The 19,383-nt window shown below is 46.1% G+C and overlaps 1 protein-coding gene across 3 annotated transcripts in view; it reads right to left on the bottom strand.

The window, feature by feature from the left end:
• Positions 1 to 19,383, bottom strand: part of FANCI (FA complementation group I) — a 40,911-nt gene that overhangs the window by 3,774 nt on the left and 17,754 nt on the right. For all 3 annotated transcript variants that reach the window (XM_030578041.1, XM_030578042.1, XM_030578043.1), the window contains exons 14-35: positions 18,896 to 18,983; positions 17,986 to 18,116; positions 17,236 to 17,306; positions 15,769 to 15,883; positions 15,181 to 15,303; positions 13,206 to 13,274; positions 11,965 to 12,066; positions 10,715 to 10,900; positions 10,496 to 10,617; positions 9,883 to 10,047; positions 8,923 to 9,102; positions 7,360 to 7,526; positions 6,848 to 6,927; positions 6,170 to 6,286; positions 4,993 to 5,044; positions 4,032 to 4,159; positions 3,808 to 3,876; positions 3,568 to 3,658; positions 2,792 to 2,976; positions 1,274 to 1,330; positions 1,133 to 1,192; positions 253 to 336 (exon numbers count right to left, since the gene is read on the bottom strand). In XM_030578041.1, the coding sequence (XP_030433901.1) occupies positions 253 to 336; positions 1,133 to 1,192; positions 1,274 to 1,330; positions 2,792 to 2,976; positions 3,568 to 3,658; positions 3,808 to 3,876; positions 4,032 to 4,159; positions 4,993 to 5,044; positions 6,170 to 6,286; positions 6,848 to 6,927; positions 7,360 to 7,526; positions 8,923 to 9,102; positions 9,883 to 10,047; positions 10,496 to 10,617; positions 10,715 to 10,900; positions 11,965 to 12,066; positions 13,206 to 13,274; positions 15,181 to 15,303; positions 15,769 to 15,883; positions 17,236 to 17,306; positions 17,986 to 18,116; positions 18,896 to 18,983 (2,442 nt within the window). The remainder of the gene's footprint in view (positions 1 to 252; positions 337 to 1,132; positions 1,193 to 1,273; positions 1,331 to 2,791; positions 2,977 to 3,567; positions 3,659 to 3,807; positions 3,877 to 4,031; positions 4,160 to 4,992; positions 5,045 to 6,169; positions 6,287 to 6,847; positions 6,928 to 7,359; positions 7,527 to 8,922; positions 9,103 to 9,882; positions 10,048 to 10,495; positions 10,618 to 10,714; positions 10,901 to 11,964; positions 12,067 to 13,205; positions 13,275 to 15,180; positions 15,304 to 15,768; positions 15,884 to 17,235; positions 17,307 to 17,985; positions 18,117 to 18,895; positions 18,984 to 19,383) is intronic.

Genomic DNA, 19,383 nt, shown 5'->3' with positions numbered 1-19,383 from the left:
AGAGAGCCAGGTTCTTCTTGTCTGCCTTGTTTTTTGAGCCTTTAGGGTGCACTTGGGTCCTATTTTCAAACTTCTCCACAGCCAAGAGGGCTACAAACTTGGTTTTTACTTAAATGAAAGCTGAGTTTGTGGTGTATTTATCTGCCTTCCAGAAACAGAGCTTTAAGAAAACACCAAACATCACAAGCTTCAACAACACTGCTATTTCCAATGCATGCAATCAGATTCTAACGGGGAGTGAATCAAGCTCACCATGACTGTAGCAATTGCAGCAGTTTCATCCTCTCTCTTCTTTTTCTTCTCCCCTGCAAAGCTCAGGCTTTCGTTGTGAATGTTCTGAAGGAAGAAAGCACAGGGCACGGCATCACAGGGCTAGCAAGAACAGGCCATAGCCAAGTCATGGCAGACAAATGTCTTCTCTATGCAGGTAGTGCTCACTGAGGGATTTGGAGGTTTATAAAAGTGAGAAGCTAATAGCACTGCCAGAGCCAGGGATAGGTGTTTATGCAAGCTTCCCTCCATCTCCTCCGACTCTGCCAACATAGCTTAACCCTGAGCTACAGCTCCCCGTGTAATTCCAGCTCTGGTCTCCCCTACGTGGCTCTGGCAATGCCCTTTGGTCCTGACCTGAAGCATCCCTTGCTCAACCATACATAGACATATCTGTCAAAGTACCTTAATCCTGACCCATGCCCTCATCTTGAGCAGAGATTGCCAATTATATTAATGTATATGGTGTGTGGCTGTGTTGTATTTGGAGCCTCTCTTCCATTTGCTGTTAATAGTAATACCAAACTTGCCCAAAGAGGCCATGTCAGTATCCACACATGCATATAAATAGAAAGTGATCTAATACATGGCTTAAAGACCAGCATACCAGCCACTTCTCTCCCTTTCCCAAGTTGAAATCAATATTCTTGCTCTGTCTGCATAGAAGTTTAATCCCTTTGTTACTGAAGAAGAATGCGTCTCTTGCCATGTTTATATAGGGTAAGCTGAAGCTTGGAATGATCACAGCCTCAAGCCACACCATGGAGGGTTCAGAAACAGGCAGTGTTGATTTTCTCAGTAGTGCCGAAGCATGTATCAGTAACAAAGGGCGTGTGTTTCACAGGAAACTTAGCCCACTTACCTGTACATATGTGATGAAGGCGTAACACTGTGGAGTCAAATGGGAACCTGAGAGCTTCACCTATGAAGGAGCAGAGATACCAGTGTTATTCCTGACACAAGTAAGTGCGCTCATCCCTCAGCATAATAAGGTGACACTCACCAGCTTTTCCAGCCTCCCTGAAATTGTGCCCAGGCCACTGCGGCAAACTTGGAGATACTGCAAGAAATACAAAAGAGAGTGAGCTTCCTTCAGACACCTCCATTCATCCCCTGAAACCTGTCTTTCCAGGCAAGAGCTGGAGACAATTCACTCTGACATTCTTTGGCCCACTGAGCACATGGGAGAGGGAATTCAGACAAAAGCAACGTGAAGGGGAGGGATAGCTCAGTGGTTTGAGCCATTGGCCTGCTAAACCCAGGGTTGTGAGTTCAACCCTTGAGGTGGCCATTTAGGGAACTGGGGCAAAAAATCTGGGGATTGGTCCTGCTTTGAGCAGGGGGTTGGACTAGATGATCTCTTGAGGTCCCTTCCAACTCTGATATTCTATGAAGTCTCTCTGTGCTCAGAGGGCTAATTGCTTTCCCACTTAGGGGGCAAGGGTTACCCTTCACTGATGCAGTCACACCTTACTTGGACATGGCAAAGTGAAGTTCCTGTCCTGTGCAAATGTTAGGAGGGACTGTGAGCAAGGGGGATGTTCACTGCACTGCAGGCTAGATCAGTGATTCTCAACCTTTCCAGACTACTGGACCCCTTTCAGGAATCTGATTTGTCTTGTGTACCCCCAAGTTTCACCTTACTTAAACTACTTGCTTACAAAATCAGACAGAAAAATACAAAAGTATCACAAGCACACTTACTGAAAAATTGCTGCCTTTCTCATTTTGTCTATGAAATTTGAGTTTGTACTGACTTTACTAATGCTTTTTATGTAGCTTGTTGTAGAACTAGGCAAATATCTAGATGAGTTGATGTACCCCCTGGAAGACCTCTGCGTACCCCCAAGTGTACACATACCCCTGGTTGAGAACCACTGGGCTAGATATTTCTGAGCTTGCCTTTGGAATAACCATACTGCACTGTATGAGTGCTTATAGGAAGAACCTCTGCAGCCCACATTAATTAGGATGGAAGTTACAGGAACTATCAGTATAAACTGGTCACTAGTGGGACAGAGAAAGCATTCCCTACACATCATGCACCTCACTACTGCCCAGGAGCATAGGGAATTTTTTGCCTTCCTCCAAAGCATCATCTCAGACTAGATGGGCCATTGATCAGTCCTTATGTGCTAATTTCTACATTCCTTGCTGTCAAATCATGGATGGGATGTGGGAGTGGGGGAAGTTGCATAGTGTAAATGACACATGGTTCTCCAGTGAGGTGCCAGCAAGATTACAAAGCATGCAAGAGCCACTCCCAGCCAAGGGCAGCATAGCTCTGCCCTTACCTGCTAAGCAGGAGAGAGGCACCCTTCGTCTTTGCTAGCTGCCACCACCACCTAGAGGCCAGGAAACTCATGCGCATGCTGCCACTGGAAGAGGGTGAGGATTGGCATGACTACATCATGTTGACAGTCCCAAGCCGCAGATGAGCTGCTGCCACTGTTAGCTTGTTGTAGGGAATGAGCAGAGATGTTTAAATCCCATCCTGCCAGTTCAGCACAAGAGCACTCACATGTTTGATGAGGGAGGTGAGAATGGTGTAAGTCTTGCTAAGGCTTCTCAGCAGAGTGTCCACACAGCTCCCTGCAGGAAGAGCTGTTTGCACCAGCTCATGGTAAGCCGTCAGCAGTGTCCCCAGCTGCAGTATTATAGCCTTCTCCAGAGACTGGATCTGGCTTGATGCCTGAGAGAAGTCTTCTAAAAAGAGAAGAGATAAATCCATTCAGAGCACATCACTTCCCCCAAAGCATCAGTGTGTAAGTAAATATCAGTGTACATTTTGCTAAAAGTGACGCTGAAAAAGCCCCCACTTCTGCCCTTCACTGAACTAAGATGTAATCCGCTCTGGTCAGTGAGCTAGCAACAGCCCCTTGTGTCCTGCCATTGGACATACAGGTTCAGTCCAGTGACCCTCGCTGCTCCTCCCCACCACAACTAGACATGCAGCTTTCTCCTGAAGTCACATGCAGCCTGCATATATTCATCCCAAAACCCAGTTCCCAGCAATCAACACAATACTAAAGATGGTGAAATACAAATGTCCATCTTCATGTGAGAGGAGGGCAGGGAGAGAGAGTGTATGTGTGTAGGATGAATCAGTGTAAGGGTTGACAACTCTTACATTTCCTTCCTGGGACCAGCACCATGGAGGCGCCTTCACCATCTATGTTGAGAAGCAGTCTTAGTAAGTTGGTTGTTCAAAATAGTGAGGTGTTTCCTTGCTACCTATCTCCATCTTTCTTTTGTGGAGCTCTAAGGCCATTGCAAAGCAGAGGACCATCTCATTACCTGATATCTCCAATACAAAGTGGCTCTTAAGCTTCTTGATCAACCAATCTACCTCTTCAAGGACCTTGTCTGCTTGAGCCAGGACCAGCAACTAAGGAAAAAAGAGAAAGCAAAAGATATTTTTGGAACATAGTTTAGCACATTAGAAGTTCTGCAGACCACACGTACCAAGGTGAGTCTTGGCACCAGCTGCACAGTAGTAGCGGAGAGACGGGTCTTACATATACTGTTCCAACTCACACAGGCAGTAGGGGCTGCTGTCTTGGTGTTCACAATAGCAAAATGTGATTGATTCTCCACTTCCATATCCTGTGGGGAAAGAGAGACTCTGATAATCAAACCTTTGGATTCAGTCACATGCTGCATGAATTTTGGGCTTCCAGGGATGCTGCTCAGACACACTCCACCTTGGCAGCACCAGGAGATGCTAAGCTTACACTGAGAGCTGGGGTTCTGGGCCGCACCTGATCTATGTCTCCAAGGTGAGCATGGATATCCTGGGCAAACTCACGCAGCAGGCCGACAGGGCTCTTGTAGAGAACGTGGAGATTGAAGAGCAGTATCAGCAAACCCTTACAGCAAGGAGCATCCTCTGCAAGAAAGGAGAAAAACTGACAGTCACCAGACATGACGCTCCAATGGCTTTTCAAGGACCGTCAGACATCCTGCTAAGATGAGATCAAGCATGCATGTTACTATAGCCTACATTTTCAGGAGAGAGAGACAGCTTAGGCTGTACGGAGACATGCTGCATTAAATCCTTGTTAAAACACTGAAGTTACAAAAGAGGCGCTTGGAAGTCAGGCAATTTGTAGTTAAGGTTCCACAAACAGCCTTAGCTCTGACCCTACATCCCTGCCCTCCATTCCCCTTAGCTTATGATTAATCAGATCGGGAAGTTAGAGACATGAGGTATTTCAAATAATATATACTTCAAGGGGGAATGAGGTAGATTGGACCATTCAGCTCATAGGGGAATGGTGACTAAGAGGCAAATGCTACTGCACTGCAAGGTAAAAGGGGAAATGCTGGAATTTCTAGTCATCAGCAAGCAGTTGAGCGACCATAAGCCGGGACACCAAGTCCAAGAAGCGTGGCTATCTTTACAGAACAAAATACAGTCCTGATGTGCTTACTGGAGGAGGGGAGGGAGGTGAAATTAAAGACTCACACCCAAAATTCAGCCTGCTAGAGCCACCAACGACAACTCTAAAGTGACCCTAGCACATCCCAGACTATTTTCTGCAAATCCATTGCATTTGTCAATAAAAACAAGGCTTTGAGCTTGAACCCATCAAAGGGATGAACGGAAGAGGAATTCAGGAGCACAGTATCAAAGGTCCAAATTCAGATCTATTGTGAGCACGTGCAACTCTATTGACATTACCACCTCAAGTCTGAATTTACTCCACAAATCCTACTCACCCAGACTGTTTTCCTTGCAAATCTTGACTGTCCAGGAGAACAACTGTATGAACTACACAAGGGAACAGGGGTTTTACATGAATGCAGCAACAAAAACAATGCTAAACTGAAAAAAAAAAATCGGTCTGAATTCAAGAAATATTCTCAGCATAATGGTAGCTAACCATCCATGGAAACCAACAGAAGCACCTCTAGCAGACAGATGTCCAGACAGGGTCTGTGGAGTTCTACACCTAGTGAAGAGTGGTAGATGCTCGTTTCAAGATGATGCATTGCACATGAGAGTCCGTAGTGTCCTCTGGACACAGCCTCTTACTGAAGAGAAGAATAACTACAGTCTACTCCATTTAATCCAAAGTAAGTGAGGCCTTCATGTTCCTGGCAAATTTTCAGTATGGCCGTTGGCTGGGTAAAATTTGGTCTCCCTTATTCTAGCCCTTTAAATATTGTATGTATGTGTTAGAGGGGCTAAGCACTCAACCATTCTTCCTTGAAGAGCTAGGGCTAGAGGGCCCCCCCGTGGATCTGTTCCCATATAGAAGAAACACCACACTTTGGCATGATTAGAAGCTACTAGTCAGGAGGCCAGGTAGCAGGGATACTGTAGTCCAGGCTTGAGGTGTGTGTGGGGCGGGGACAGGACTCTGCAGAACAGCAGGGATTGCTGCAGGTCAGGATTAAGGTGCACTGGCAGAGCTGTGCAGGGGGTCTGGACTGCCATAGCAGGAGGATGGAGATCAGGATGGAGGGGCTGTCTCTCTGTCACAACTGAAGAGCACCCAGCACAATATGGGTGGGGGCTCTAGGTGGTACCACAATACAAATAACAAAGGAGAATTAGTAGAGGTATTGCAGGGAAGCATGTACAGCATCTGCCTAGATTATGCAGGGCTCCAGCCAGTGCTACTGCTCCCTCATGAATTTGGCCTTCCTAAAATGTGTCATTCCTGAAGGCATTCAGTGTTGTAGGCTAATGTTTGCCTGCCAGTTATCCTGGCAGCGTTTGGTCTGCTTGCAAGCACAGAGGGGAATGAACATTTCGAAATCTTCCTATCGCTATCTGGGGGTCTGCAATCAAACCAAGCTGACTACCTTTTCCCTGTGTATGATGGGCTTTCAGCCCCCATTAGCACCAGCACCACACACATTCTCACCAATCACTAGCTCTGCTAAGTACCTGTGGAGAGGAGGGCTCCAGTAGCTTGGACAAAGTGGAGATAACAGTCACAAGTGATAGGGCTTCCTTGCTGTTGAAGTCATCGCCAGCACTGCTGAGCTGGTTCACCAGAGACCTCTGATCATGGGAAGGAAGGACAGAATCCAGTATATATACATGCCTGGGCCATTTTAGGAGGTAAGTAACCAAAAGCCTCTGAGACTGGAGCATGTAAAGAAAGCAGCAGCAGCACCAGCACTGAAGGAAAGCAGAATTTCTTATAGAGATAATCAAGATGCTTTTAGAACATATCTGTGAGCATCTGATTTTGTTACAAGCTGTTAAACAACAGCTAGTTTCTACTTTAGTGAGGGTCTTACAATAGTCACTGAGGTGTGGATTGTACCTTTGGTCCCTACAGTTGCTTTCTTATGCACTGTACAGACCACATTAACGGAGGGATGCAGCTCCTTATACACATCCCGCTCAGTCCCAATACGCACTAAGGCTTACTGAGCTTCCCAACAGGTGTGAGATCCTTCTGAAGGTGCCAGTAAATCACTCAGTGGGTCAGTCACATGACATTTTCTTTTCAGTTGGTAGCAGGCTAATAGCCTAGGCAAAACATCCAAAGGTGCCCCCAAGTTAGCTCGTGCTTTGAGACCACTCGCTACCCAGAGTGACATTTCTGCTGCTTACCTGAAACTGTCGGATCTGGAAGGCAGCTTTCTCGGTGACGTTAATATCTTCCTCTTCCTCCGCATCATCATTAGCAATATCTGAGAGAGAGAGAGAGATGAGGATTTAAGTGCAGAGGCCAGCATCCAGGATTTAGTACAGACACATACACAAGCATGCACGCACATTCTCCTTCGCAGTGGTGGTAAAGGCCACAACAAGTCTGAGGAAAACATACTGGAGAATTGTGGAGGGCAAAAAGGATGGTTCAAGACAGGATTTCAAACAGGAAGGTACCATGCCAGACCTGCAATCATGCTCTGCCAATAGAGACTATTTGCTTGCTTCTGTTGAGCCCTCACATCTCTGGGACTGGCCTGAGGCAAGAAAAGCCAACTGGAGCTCAGTGACCAGCATCACTTCTGAATGACATGGGGTCAACTCTCTCCTTATCTAGGGGTCCAATGCAAAGCCCCCACAGCACATCTAGCCCCATTAGTGAGAGTCCAGGACTGAACAGTCAAAGTGCCTACCCAAAGCCCGTAGAAACTGGGGGATCTTGGGCTTGTAGAGCTGTTGCACTGTGTTAAATATCTTCAGCAAGCCCTCCAAGCACAGCAGTGAGATGCTCTTGCCCTTCTTCTTCCCAGACGACTCTTCAACTGCAGTTGGGATTGAAGTGTATCTCCATAACAAGACCCTGTAAGGTGTGGGTGGGGAGTTAGTTTTCACCTGTTCTAGCACAGTTGGTTGCACAGCACAAGAACTGGAATAGAGTCAGCTCTGGAATCCATTCAGATTCATTTTAAAGGCAGAATCTTTTGATACAAGCTTCACAGCCACTGTTTTCTATGCATTCTTCCTGTTTGATCCATTTGATCATTTTATTCTTCCTTCTCCCCACGTGCCTACTGACCTCCTGCTCCTACTTCAAATCCCTCTTTAAAAGTTCACTCCCTTTCACATGGCCTTCCATCCCTCACTGGCTCAGTGTGCCTATGCCCCATGTCTGAACCTTTATCACTGGTGTCATATTTGTCAATTAGACTTACGCAACTTACCACAAGGATTTTGCCTCTCTACAGTCTGTGTTTTTGATGGGCCAGATATCTGTATTGGGCTCTATATAAATAAGATTGTGAATGTACAGAAAAGAGAAACTAAATAGAGATGTCTTGAAGAATGAGAAGTATTTGGTCTGAGGGGAACCTGTAATGCAACAGTGTCCCTGTTCTCAACCACCAAGAATCTTCTGTCCCCTTCTTCAAGCCCACTACTTCTAGCCATCTCTCTCTCCACACAATCCTTTACCTGCTGTGATGACCCTTCTCTGGTTTAACTTACAGCCCGATCATGAAAACCCCTTTATTCAGATGGGTAGTTCTAGCTAACGTGTAATTCCATTGGCTTCAGTACAACTATTGACATGGGTAAGGATTATTCGCACAAGAAGTTTGCAGGATCAGACAGACTATATGTTCTTTAGAACAAAATGTGTTTCTTTCTTTCTTGATGCTTGTGTAGCATGTAAATTTATATTACACAAAAGTGACTTCTAATCAGAGTGGTACCAGATGATTATCTACTTTCTACCATCAGAGGAACGAGGAAGATACAGGACTAAGGCTTTAATCTCAAAGGGAAACAGCCAATGTTTGGCTAAAAGTAAACTCCTCTTTCACATGAAACTATTTCAAACTGTAACTGGAGCTGGGTTCAAACTAAATTGCCTCCCAAAGGCCTGAGAAGTCTGGTCTGTAGCCATTTTAGTTTCTTACTGTGAGTAACAAACTAACTACCAGAAAGGGACTTGCAAGCAAGGTTTTACAGAGAATGGCTCTTCCATATCTCTCATTATGCTACTTAGTTAATCACTTACTTTGGTGGAGAAATCAAAGTGTCTGCTGCTCAGATGTCTCAGGAACATAGGAGGCAATTTTGTTATAATTTGGTGCTAATTAGAATTTTAAAACAATTGCCACTGACTATTGCTCTTTCAGACTTTTACATGAGAGTTTCAGGTGCTTAAAAGAAAAAAAAATAAAATACATATTTGCAGTCCTGCATTCAAGTCTCCAAGCTGCATAGCAACTCACCGAGTAATTTTGCAGAGGGCTTGGAACATCTTCTCTGGGTTCTGTCCATCAGGTCCATCTGTTTGACCTGTCTCCTCCAGCTGTTGCACCTTCTGCAGTGCTACATTGATAGCGTAACACATGAATTCACTGCTAGAGCGCAGAACAGCCAAGCTCTCCTCATGGCTTTGGGCACTATCCCTGAAGAGCCATATGAACATTTTAAAAACACCACTGAGTCTAGGAACACACCTTAAAGTAATGCAAAGGGCTAGCCTATAAGCATTTCATCTTGGCACACCAGAGTGCATCTTTGGTGGGTCACACAGGGCCCTGTGTGGAATGTAACTATGTATCTACATAACTGTTCTTTTTAATTTGCCACATAAAGGTGCTTCAGAATCTGAACTTTCATTTAAAAGAAATAAATTGAGTCTCTAGCCCAACAGCAAAATCCTCTCCAGGGAGGAAGCAACATAGTCCAGTTCTTCATTTAAGCCACTTGGAGCAAATACCAAAAACAGAATTTTAACAGCCTCTGCTGAACAGACTGCCACTTGCACCCAACTGGGGAGTTGAGTGAGGTTGAAGAGGACAAGAACAGAATGGGGTGATGCATGTCAGGACTGAGGGTCACTGGTATTCTGAGGGTCGGGGATGGCCTAGGACTGGAACATCAGAGGCCACACAGCTCAGCATAAAGGGGCACTGATACAGTTGAAGTTTGGCCCAGGACAGGAGCAGCAGGAGGAACTGCAGATCAGGACTGAGGGTCATGAGGCTGCATGGGGCCAATTTGCACAGCTTCTGCCTACACCAGGCTGGTCTGGAGAGTGCTCCAAGTGTACTTTGTGCAGAAGTGACATGCTGCACCCCTTTGAGTGTGCAGTGCATACTGCTCAGAAAGGTAGGCAGCCACCACAGAAGTGAATTTAAGGTAATATATAAGAGTCAGAGATAAACAGGCTGTGACAGTTTCACCTGAACAAAGCTGTGAGCAGAGTGGATACAAAGCTCATGGAAAGGAAGCTTCGGGCGGTTTTATTGGCCAAGGATGACTTGTTCTTCCCAGCTTTTTCCTTCAGGATCTCGGAGAGTTTGCTGTAACACTTAAACAGGCCTAGAACATCCTCAGACTTGTTCTTGCTGCAACATCAAAAGAAGGTGGTAAAAAATACTGATAACAGAGATCAAAATGCTACAATTTCTTCATGTGAACTTTTATTAATCCAGTTAGAGAAGATACTTTCATATCAAGCTCCCTGTCCGTCCAATACACAGCTCAGGTCCCACCCAGTCCATACTGGCTTGGCCACTTCCCTTGTTTCAAAATCCTAGCGAACTGTGATAATGACAAGTATAGTGATGTTCAAAACAAAAGACTCTCCTTAAGGTTAGGTGCAGATTTACACCATGATATGCAGGGAATGAGCTATGACAAGTTATTCACTGTTCTCCTGTTATAGTTGGTAGCACTGTGCTGTACTTGCAAGGTACACTGAAGACATTGTCCCAGACACACTCAAGCGCTAAGAAATTCCTCTTAACTTCACCAGTGGGTGAGTGTTCTAAAGGATAGGACTTGACACCTTACCTGAAATTCCCTATGTTAAAGTTGTACTCAATCAGGACCTCGCAAACTCCCATTACCAAGATGGCATAGATATTGTTCTTCACGCCAACACCAGAAGACAGAGAAAAGTCTGCTGATTTATCCTAAGAGACAAAATTAACAAGTGAAAAACCCTTCTAAAACCCCACAAGAATCAAGAATCTCCCTGCTACCTGGACTTGCTGAGAAAACCCAAGTTACCAGTTCAAAGTCCTCCAGTTCACTCTTGATCATTCGCCGCGTGATAGATTCCAGCATCTCTTCAAGGTCTTGTTGGAATCCCACATAGTCATCATCCTCATCCTCTTCTTCCTCAGCTTCGTGGTGCAGCTGCATGGTGCTCTTGTACCAGGCTAGGCAGTGCTGGATACAGCTGAGCAGATGGGCCTGAAGAAAGCAATCACACAGGACATTATAATTCACTGTGCTAACAAGGGCTTAGCCAGTGAGATCATTTCAAACCTTCTAGCTGGAGAAAGGGAGATTGGTGCAACGGAACTGGATTCTCCACAGCAACAGGCTGGACCACTATAGCCAGAGGCAGAAAAGCCACAACAACATGATCCAGAAGTTCATAACTTATGGGGATCTGACTTTAAAACAGACGCTCAAAGTGCTGTGGTCCCGTAACCCCATCTCTGAACTTCTAACGATGCAATATACTCTGAATTCCAACAGAGGATACCTCAGTGCAAGTTCTCAGCTCACCTACCTCATTACCTGCCATCCTACATCATAGCTGCCCCACTGTCACTTAGCTTGCTGTTCAACCTATATCTGAATTATTTAAAGGGATATTAGATGAGAGTGTAAACAATAGATTTCAAAAGGGTTTCTTCACCATTTCTGAGGCTTCTGGTCTCTTCTCAGTCACACCTCCCTCAGCACGGAAAAGAAGATTCTTCAGGAAAAAAAGCTAAGGGCTGGATTTGAATTTGGCCTCTTTGAAACCCTGTGAATTTTTGGAGATCTCCAATCTGTCCTCAGATTAGGAAGGAACGATTGAAGGAAATGCATGCTGAGGAAGCGAGATCAGAAGAGAAGAGACAGACTTCTTTCCTGTACTTCTGTACTACTTGGTGCTAAGCTGCAGGAAATAAGAATGGGACTGGCTCAGTAGAGGATAACAGCTGCAGAACCACATTATTTCTATGGCTCCTTCCATCCAGGGCTATCAAAGCACTTTAGAAACATTATTGAAATAAGCACCATAACAGCATGGATATTATCCCCATTTTACTGCTGGGAAAGCTGAGGCAGAAGTGAAGTCACCTGCCCAAGTTCACTGCAGACCTGGATTCAGTTTCCAGTCCTGGTCTCCAACTCTCCAAGCCTGCAGGGGCTGAGCTTAATGAGAAAGAGGGAGTGACCTGAGTCAGTCAACTGCAAACCTAAAAGCCAATGGAATGAGTGAGCTTTAAAGAGTGGAATACACTGTATCTCTCTCTTACCAGTGGTTCCTGCAGAAATATTTGGTCTCCCTGAGCCACAATACATCCCTCAAGTTTCAGTGGGGGAAGCAGGTCTGGTTCTGGCTCATAGTATCGCTTTATCTGCCACAAAAGACAAGGAATAAAAAAAATACCTGGTCACTTAGTCTCTATGTCTCTCAGTTTCCCATCTGTAAAATTAAGGACAAGTATGTCTATACCTCACATTAAGAACTGTGAGTGATTCAGTTACCTGGGAATGGGGACCATGTAAGTAATTGAGCAATCAAGAGAACATGCACCTGTCATACCATTCATTAGAGGCCCCCTCCTCGGCAGCTCATACATCCCTGAACTAGGACTGAACTTTAATCCTCTGAGAGCAAAGACCACAAATGGGGTTGATTTATGTAATCTTGTTGCAGCTATGTTTAAAGGGCACTCACTGTTCCCTTGGTTACCTACAGCCAACAACACTAGCATTTTACCTCTTCAAAGCTGACAGATAATGACTAGAGAGGTTTGCAACATCACCCACGCCTGCATCAGTGGATGTAAATAATTGCTCCTGTAATTCTGCACCTACAATGAACTACAGGCACAGTCAATCACACATCTAGCTACCTAACTAGTGTGGTGCAGAGAGGTTGTTAGTTGTTTAAGTGCTAACAGTAGTGTCCACAATTCATTACAAGTGAGATATTGAGCCTGAAAAATGAGAGGCCATAGCTGAAAATCCAGCCTAATAATTTTAGATTGTTTAGCATGCCACAAGGGAACAGGCAAACTAGGAGCAGTGCTAACGTCACAGAAGACAGGGACAGAGTTGTGCCCCTGGGAGGCCATACACCAGCGTAAGAGAAAAAAGTCTGTAGCATCAGGCTCCCATTGACAGGCCCCTAGTGCCTTGCAACTGCTCAGCTTCAATTCTTGGTCTAGTCTCAATCTGTGTACTGGCAGGGCTGGGGAGTGCTGGAAATAGTCAGCCGTGAGCTCTCCAGATCATGAAAGGGAAGACGTGTACACACGTCTCAGAGAAAGCACTGCCTGGTCAATTGGTGGGGAAGATGCGACAGTGACACGTGTGACAGAGTTAAGAAGAGTTAATCCTATGGAGAGCCCTCCCTCCAAGGGAGGATAGCAATGACTATTATGTAAGCAGGTGTCGGTGGACAGTCATTTTGCAGTGTACAGTCTTGGAATTCCTGGAGCCTAGATTTCCTCCCCTGCCATCTTTCTATTGCTCCATGAATGTACTTTACCTGAGACAGCAGTGTTTCCATTATGGAGTTACTCAGCTGAGAGTTCCTGCGGAGGACATCATAAAAACCCTGAAGGTAGGGAAGAGAGACACAAATTAGCCAAGATTACTATGAGGAGGTGTCACGGAGTCACCGGGCGATGCTCTGGAACTGCTCCCCACCAAGCCAGTCAGGACTTTGGGGAGCCTCCTCTCCCTTGGAGCAGACTTGTTCAGGGCAAGAAGCTCACACGTCTTCACCTCCTGGGTCTCTCCTTGGAGCATTCAGCATCCTCTGCCCCTCTGTGCGCTTCCCACAGCGAGCTCGCCTCAGTGGGGTTCTGGGGAAGCCACTGGGTCCTGCACCCCCACTTCGCTGTCAGACATGACTCTTAGCCAGCCAGTAAAACAGAGGTTTATTCGATGACAGGAACAGGGTCTAAAACAGAGCTTGTAGGTACAGAGAACTGGACCCCTCGGCCGGGTCCATTCTGGGGGTCAGTGAGCCAGACCCCCACGTCTGCCCTCAGCCAGCTCCAGACTAACCACCCCTTCCAGCCCCTCCTTTCTGCTCAGCTCCTTTCCCGGGCCAGGAGGTCACCTGATCCCTTTGTCTCCAACACCTTCAGCTGGCACCTTTGCAGAGGAGGGGCCCAGGCCATCAGTTGCTAGGAGACAGAGGGTCAGGCATTTAGGTGCACTGGCCCTTTGCTCTGCCAGATACTTAAGAACTGCCATGGGGACACTGAGGCACCAGCACAGTGTTCAGAGGAAACATCAAGAACATTCCCAGTTCGTCACAGGAGGAAACAATCCACATACCTAATTTTGAGCTGCAAGACAACAGTGAACTTAACTCTGGCACTGGAATTGGGAGCGAATAAAGTTGTGCTCAGTAAAAAGTGACATACTGGCAAAGTGAGACAGCACAGGAAGAAGATACAGATGTCTTAAATGGAGTCCACACCCAAGTTGTATCCCTTTAGTACGGGTGGCATCAAGCCCCAAGTCTGACTTTCAGTGTTGGAGCATTAAGTGGCACTATCCTAAATTTCAACCTATATTAGTGAAATCTGCTCCAGATAAAATATATTCCAGAGGGAAATCCATAGGAGGCAATAATTCTTTAGACTGTGAAACCTCAATGGAAGAGCAAAGTACCTGCATGTCCTGTTAGCACACAGACAGACACATTCCAATATGCACACTAACTTGCCAAAAATCAAATCAGCTCAAACCCAAGGAAGAGAAGCAAGAACGCTTACTCTGATCTACAGACAGTTTCCCAGAAGCCCCTTTCCCCAAACTCGATATATCATAGGTGCCTCTGGAGTCAGACTTGCACCTGAAAACAGCTCTTCATATTAGACCCATCACACACACAGCTTGGTCAGTCCCAAAAGGGCCACAAGGCAGAGACAAATAAATAGTTGCCTCTCACCTAGAGAAAGCATAGACATAAAGGGAAAGGATGGTAGAATCCTCAGGACCCCTGCAGGAGATTCCCCTTACACCTCCTGTCAAGGCTCTCATCGGAGCCCGTCAAAGTTGCTACATAATCGGAACAAGGCATCATTGTGAGGCCCCTCCAGGAGCCAAGCAAGCTGTCCCTTCAGTTCACCAAGCCCTCCTCAGAGTAGGAGAGGCTGGTAATCAAACCCAGGTCCCCAGTATGGCAAGCAGAGCACTGGCCAGTCCAGCCACACTACATTTTACCACCAAGATATACATCAAGGACAGGTGATAATCAAAAGCCTTTGGGAGGCTTATGTAGATTCAAAATAGTGAAAAACAAAAGAGTTAAAACAAATTAGAGTCCCTAGAATGTCAATGTCCCAGGAGGAACTCAGCTGGGACCTGGAATCCATTTCCCACAGGCCTCCAAACATCCAGCTGATGGTTACAACATTCAGTCATTATTGACCAGAGCTGGATTAGAACCAGCTACTTAAGAGCAAACTGGTGATTTATGAAGACATTGCAGAAAGCCAGTTTACCTCGTATAACATAAGTCGGATGTCAGCCTGCTGACTCAAGCATCGCCTCAGGCTGCCCAGGATTTCAAGGCAAAAGGCCTCATTAGCTGCAGAGTTGTAGCAGGCGTGAATGTCTGCCTGGACCTGAAAGAGAGCACATTAGTGAAGGCATATGGATTCTGCTTCCCATTTACCACTATGCAAGAACTGGATCATAAAGGGAGACAAACCTGTTCTTTCAGCCAAGGAACTCAGACCAAACATTTAGCATCCAGCCTCACTCCCCAAAAGAGAAAATCATCCACATATTATTGGGTTTCTTGTACCATTCTCACTGGGATAACCCTTGCAGCATGAATGCTCCACTTGAATGGATGGTCACTGTGGCCTGGACACTGTAAGGTCAGCAGCTCTAAGGGGCATGTACACCTGGTCCAGTCTTTCCTTTCTCACTGGGTTACAGACATTCCAGTCTAGCTGCTAACACTAGCTGGAATGGCTTCTATGTTGGGACAAACACTTCACTCTGAATACCTATTATAATCAATGTCCATTTCCATGGGACTGTGGCATGTATCTGTTCAAGAGGCTTGCAGAAGCAGCACTCACCTGACTAGCACCGATGGCCTGGCTGCACTGGGAAAAAGCCAAGCTGCCCAGAACCTTAAAATTTTTCAACAGCAGCAAAAAGCCAGCAACTGCAGCTTTCCGAGCATCTAGCTGCCTATGAGTTGGGGAAAAAACAGAGAAGCATGAGGAGGGGCAGAAGGAGTTAAGAAAATTTGAGACCAGCTCAGCTACAAGATTATTCTGAGTAGTTCACACAATTTTCTGACACACATGAAGGGCCAAAAAGTGGTGAAAAAGAAAAATTAAAGCAATGCTGCATGCCCCAAGGGAGCATCTGATGCCCCAAGGAATTAACAGCTTGGCAATTCAGTTAGTTTTTCCTGAGCTCTCCAGTCTTATAACACTTTTCTGTCCCCCTGATGTACATAGCAAAGGAGAACGCTGAGCACAGATCTGCTACTTAAATGGCTGTGGAAACTGGAATGAGAGCCAGGCAGCAAAGAAAGCTGCATGTTTTCAGTAGAGATAGAGAGGAGGTTCTCTCACACCTCTCACCTCTTCTCTTTCCCTTTGGCAGAGCTGTATCTTTCTGTGCTGGGTGAGTCCCATGGAAAGCAAGATCTTTACTCTACACACATCTAGGTGATTCCCCAGGTCTTTCATCAGGATCATGCTGCTTGCTTTAAACAACATGCAGAGCCAGTTTTAGGAAGTGTGGGGCCTGATTTGAATACCCAGCGGCGGTCTGGGTCTTTGGCGGCACTTCAGCAGCAGGTCCTTCACTCACTCCAGGTCTTCTGTGGCACTGAAGGACCCGTCACCGAAATGCCGCCGAAGACCCCAGGAGCGAGTGAAGGGCCCACTGCTGAAGTGCCACCGAAGACTCAGACCGCCGCCAGGTGAGTAAAAATTAAAAAGGCTCCTAAGTTAGGCCTTCTTCTTTAGGGTGCGGAGGCCTCTTAGGCATGGGGTCCAATTCGGGGGACTCAACCTAAAGACGGCCATGACAACATGTGTCTGTTTAGTTACAGATGCAAAAGTCCACTAACAAGCAACTCCACAGTGGCTCCTAATGCACTGCAGACAGCAAGGCAAATCATCCAGAACTTTGCACAGAGCAGATCTTTCGACCATTTCAAAAAAGGACCAGCCGTACTATGGCATCTCAAAGTTTCTAGTCATCCATTCACTTTGAGCCCTCCGTGGCACAGGTGTGCAGCTATACAGACACATAATAGTGGAGTTTGTTTTCAGTTGATCTCCTTGCCTTGAGCCTCCATCTGGTTTTCTGAATTGATAGGCTCAGGATCAAGGCTCCTCTGGTTAGAACTGTGGAGTTCTCAATCCAGAGGGTGGTATTGTGACCATGCTACAGTACTGAAGATGGGGTGGTGGGGTCTCCATAAGTAAAAGGTGATTGTTAAACCAAGAAAAAAGAACCACTTCCAATCCAGAGCTGAACAATAACTTAAAACATCTTTTCAAAGAACACAGATCCCATCTTACCTGGAAAAGATAGCTTTTCGGAGAACGAGTATGAGGGAGTCCCTCACTGACATGCTGACTTTGAGCAGTGGCTGGAAGAAAAGGGATCTATTAGACAGAGCAGAAATAAGGCAAACCAAGCCGAGTGTGAGAGTGCCTGGGCACATGCACTCCTATCTTTATGCTAGTTTTCCACACTTTTGCCAGTACTAAAGGACACCGAAAGAGAGTTTTAAAACATGAAAGGAAAAGAGATGCACTGACAACAGCAAGACATCCTGGCCTGCTGTTGAGAAAGGAGCATGAGGATTAAGGGAGAAATCTGTGGCCCTCAGAAAGGAGTACTGGGGGCTAAGCAGGTGGCAGTTCTACCACTAAGACAATACCCCAGCACAGAAAAACATTATATTAGAATAGAACTGGAAAGAAGGTAACTCTGTGGGCCATTCCCAGCTGTTTCTATTCTGTGCTGGTATCTGGGCACCTTCCATCTTCCAGATGAAAGGTCCTAGGAGGCAGAGTCCTTGGCTGTGCTTTCAACTAAGAGGCACTAAAGTTCAAGAGGGGAGCTTTCAACTAAGGGGCATTAGTTCAAGAGAGGCACCATGCTACACTGAATAGCCTGCCAGCTACAGCAGAGGACTAGAAGCACTTTAACAAATATATGTGCAGATGAGGAAGGCTATTGGGTCCCACCTACAATTGTGGCATGCAGAGCTTGGCTCCAGACGTAGCTAATGTATTCATTTGTAGGGAAATGCGAAGCTTTACCTGTACGGCCTTGAGTAGCCCTTGCACCATGTCAAGAGGCAGAAAGGACAAATTGTCAAAGGCCTCAGTGACTTTGGAGGATGAATTCTGAAGGACGAGTGGAGCAGACACAACGATATTAGACAGCAAATCTGAAAAACAAGATTGTAAGAGGAACAGCTGCTGCCAAGGGCAAAGCGGTGTCCACACTAAAGAGCAGGGTATGGGAGAGAGGAATTCAGTTTCTTTCTATGGGGTCAATGAGTCGAAGGGAAAATCCACAGCCTCCCCGTTACCTGGAAAGGTTCCATTTGGGATGATCATATTGTTATCCAGTCTTCTACCAGGATACAGGGTGCCATATGAACACAGCCCAAGTATAGGGGCCACCTTATCAAGGTGTACCCAGGAGCTAGCTGGAGAGCCTTCTCAGCAGTAGGCTCAAGGGCATCTTCCCAATGGAGATCATATGAAATCTAATTCTTGACAGTTTCAGGTCACACTGTATGACTCGCCTATTCACTAAAGCATTCCCCAAAGAATCACAGCAGAAGAAAACCTGACAGTACTTCCGAAGACAGACACCAATAATGAAATCAAAGAGGAAGGCAGAGAACAAATGGTCCGTTCTGGACTGGTCCCTACATAGTGGTTAGGTACTGTAGTAATAGGGGATTAAAGTGCATGCTGTATAGGGTGTTTGCATTTCTAGAAGGATGGACAACCACAGCTCTGGGATGAACTATCACATTACAGTGTTCTGCCTCTGCAGTGGGATGTGTTTTGAATTGCATGGACTTCAGACACATGGACTTGAGACACCTGATACTCCTGACCCTCAGGTCACCTGATCAGGAGTTTCCTCTACAAAAAATAAAAATTAATATGATTTCTAAGAGCCACATACAATTCCCTCTCTCATTTGTATTACCTATGAAGTGGTTGATGGGAGAAGCTGCCTTTGTGATGACTCTGTTCAAGACCTGCTCCAGAATTGCACTTCTGATTGGCTCATGGACCTACAAGGGGAAAGGAAAAAAGAAAACATAAAACAGATTTTTATGTGATTTCAGGTGGTTGGTCATTGTCCATTAATGTCCAAGTTTGAAGGGTAATGTCTGAGCTGTCCCTAGCAGTTATCTCTGGCTAGAATTGGGATCGGCAATCTTTGGCACACGGCCAATGGCAGGCCAGGCTGGTTGGTTTACCTGGCGCATCCACAGGTTTGGCGATTCACAGCTCTCACTGACCTTGGTTCACTGATCCAGGCCAATGGGGGCTGTGGGAAGTGGTGCCCAATTGGCCGAACTTGCAGACGTGGCAGGTAAACAAACCTGCCTATCCCACCAGGGGCTTTCCCTGACGGGCCGTGTGCCAAAGGTTGCCAATGCCTGGTCTAGCTTAACACAGACTGAACCA

This window comes from Gopherus evgoodei, chromosome 10 (genome assembly GCF_007399415.2).
Source record: "Gopherus evgoodei ecotype Sinaloan lineage chromosome 10, rGopEvg1_v1.p, whole genome shotgun sequence".
Lineage (NCBI taxonomy): Eukaryota > Metazoa > Chordata > Testudines > Testudinidae > Gopherus > Gopherus evgoodei.
Note: the sequence above shows the minus strand (reverse complement) of the source record. Positions and strands in the feature narration are given on the sequence as shown.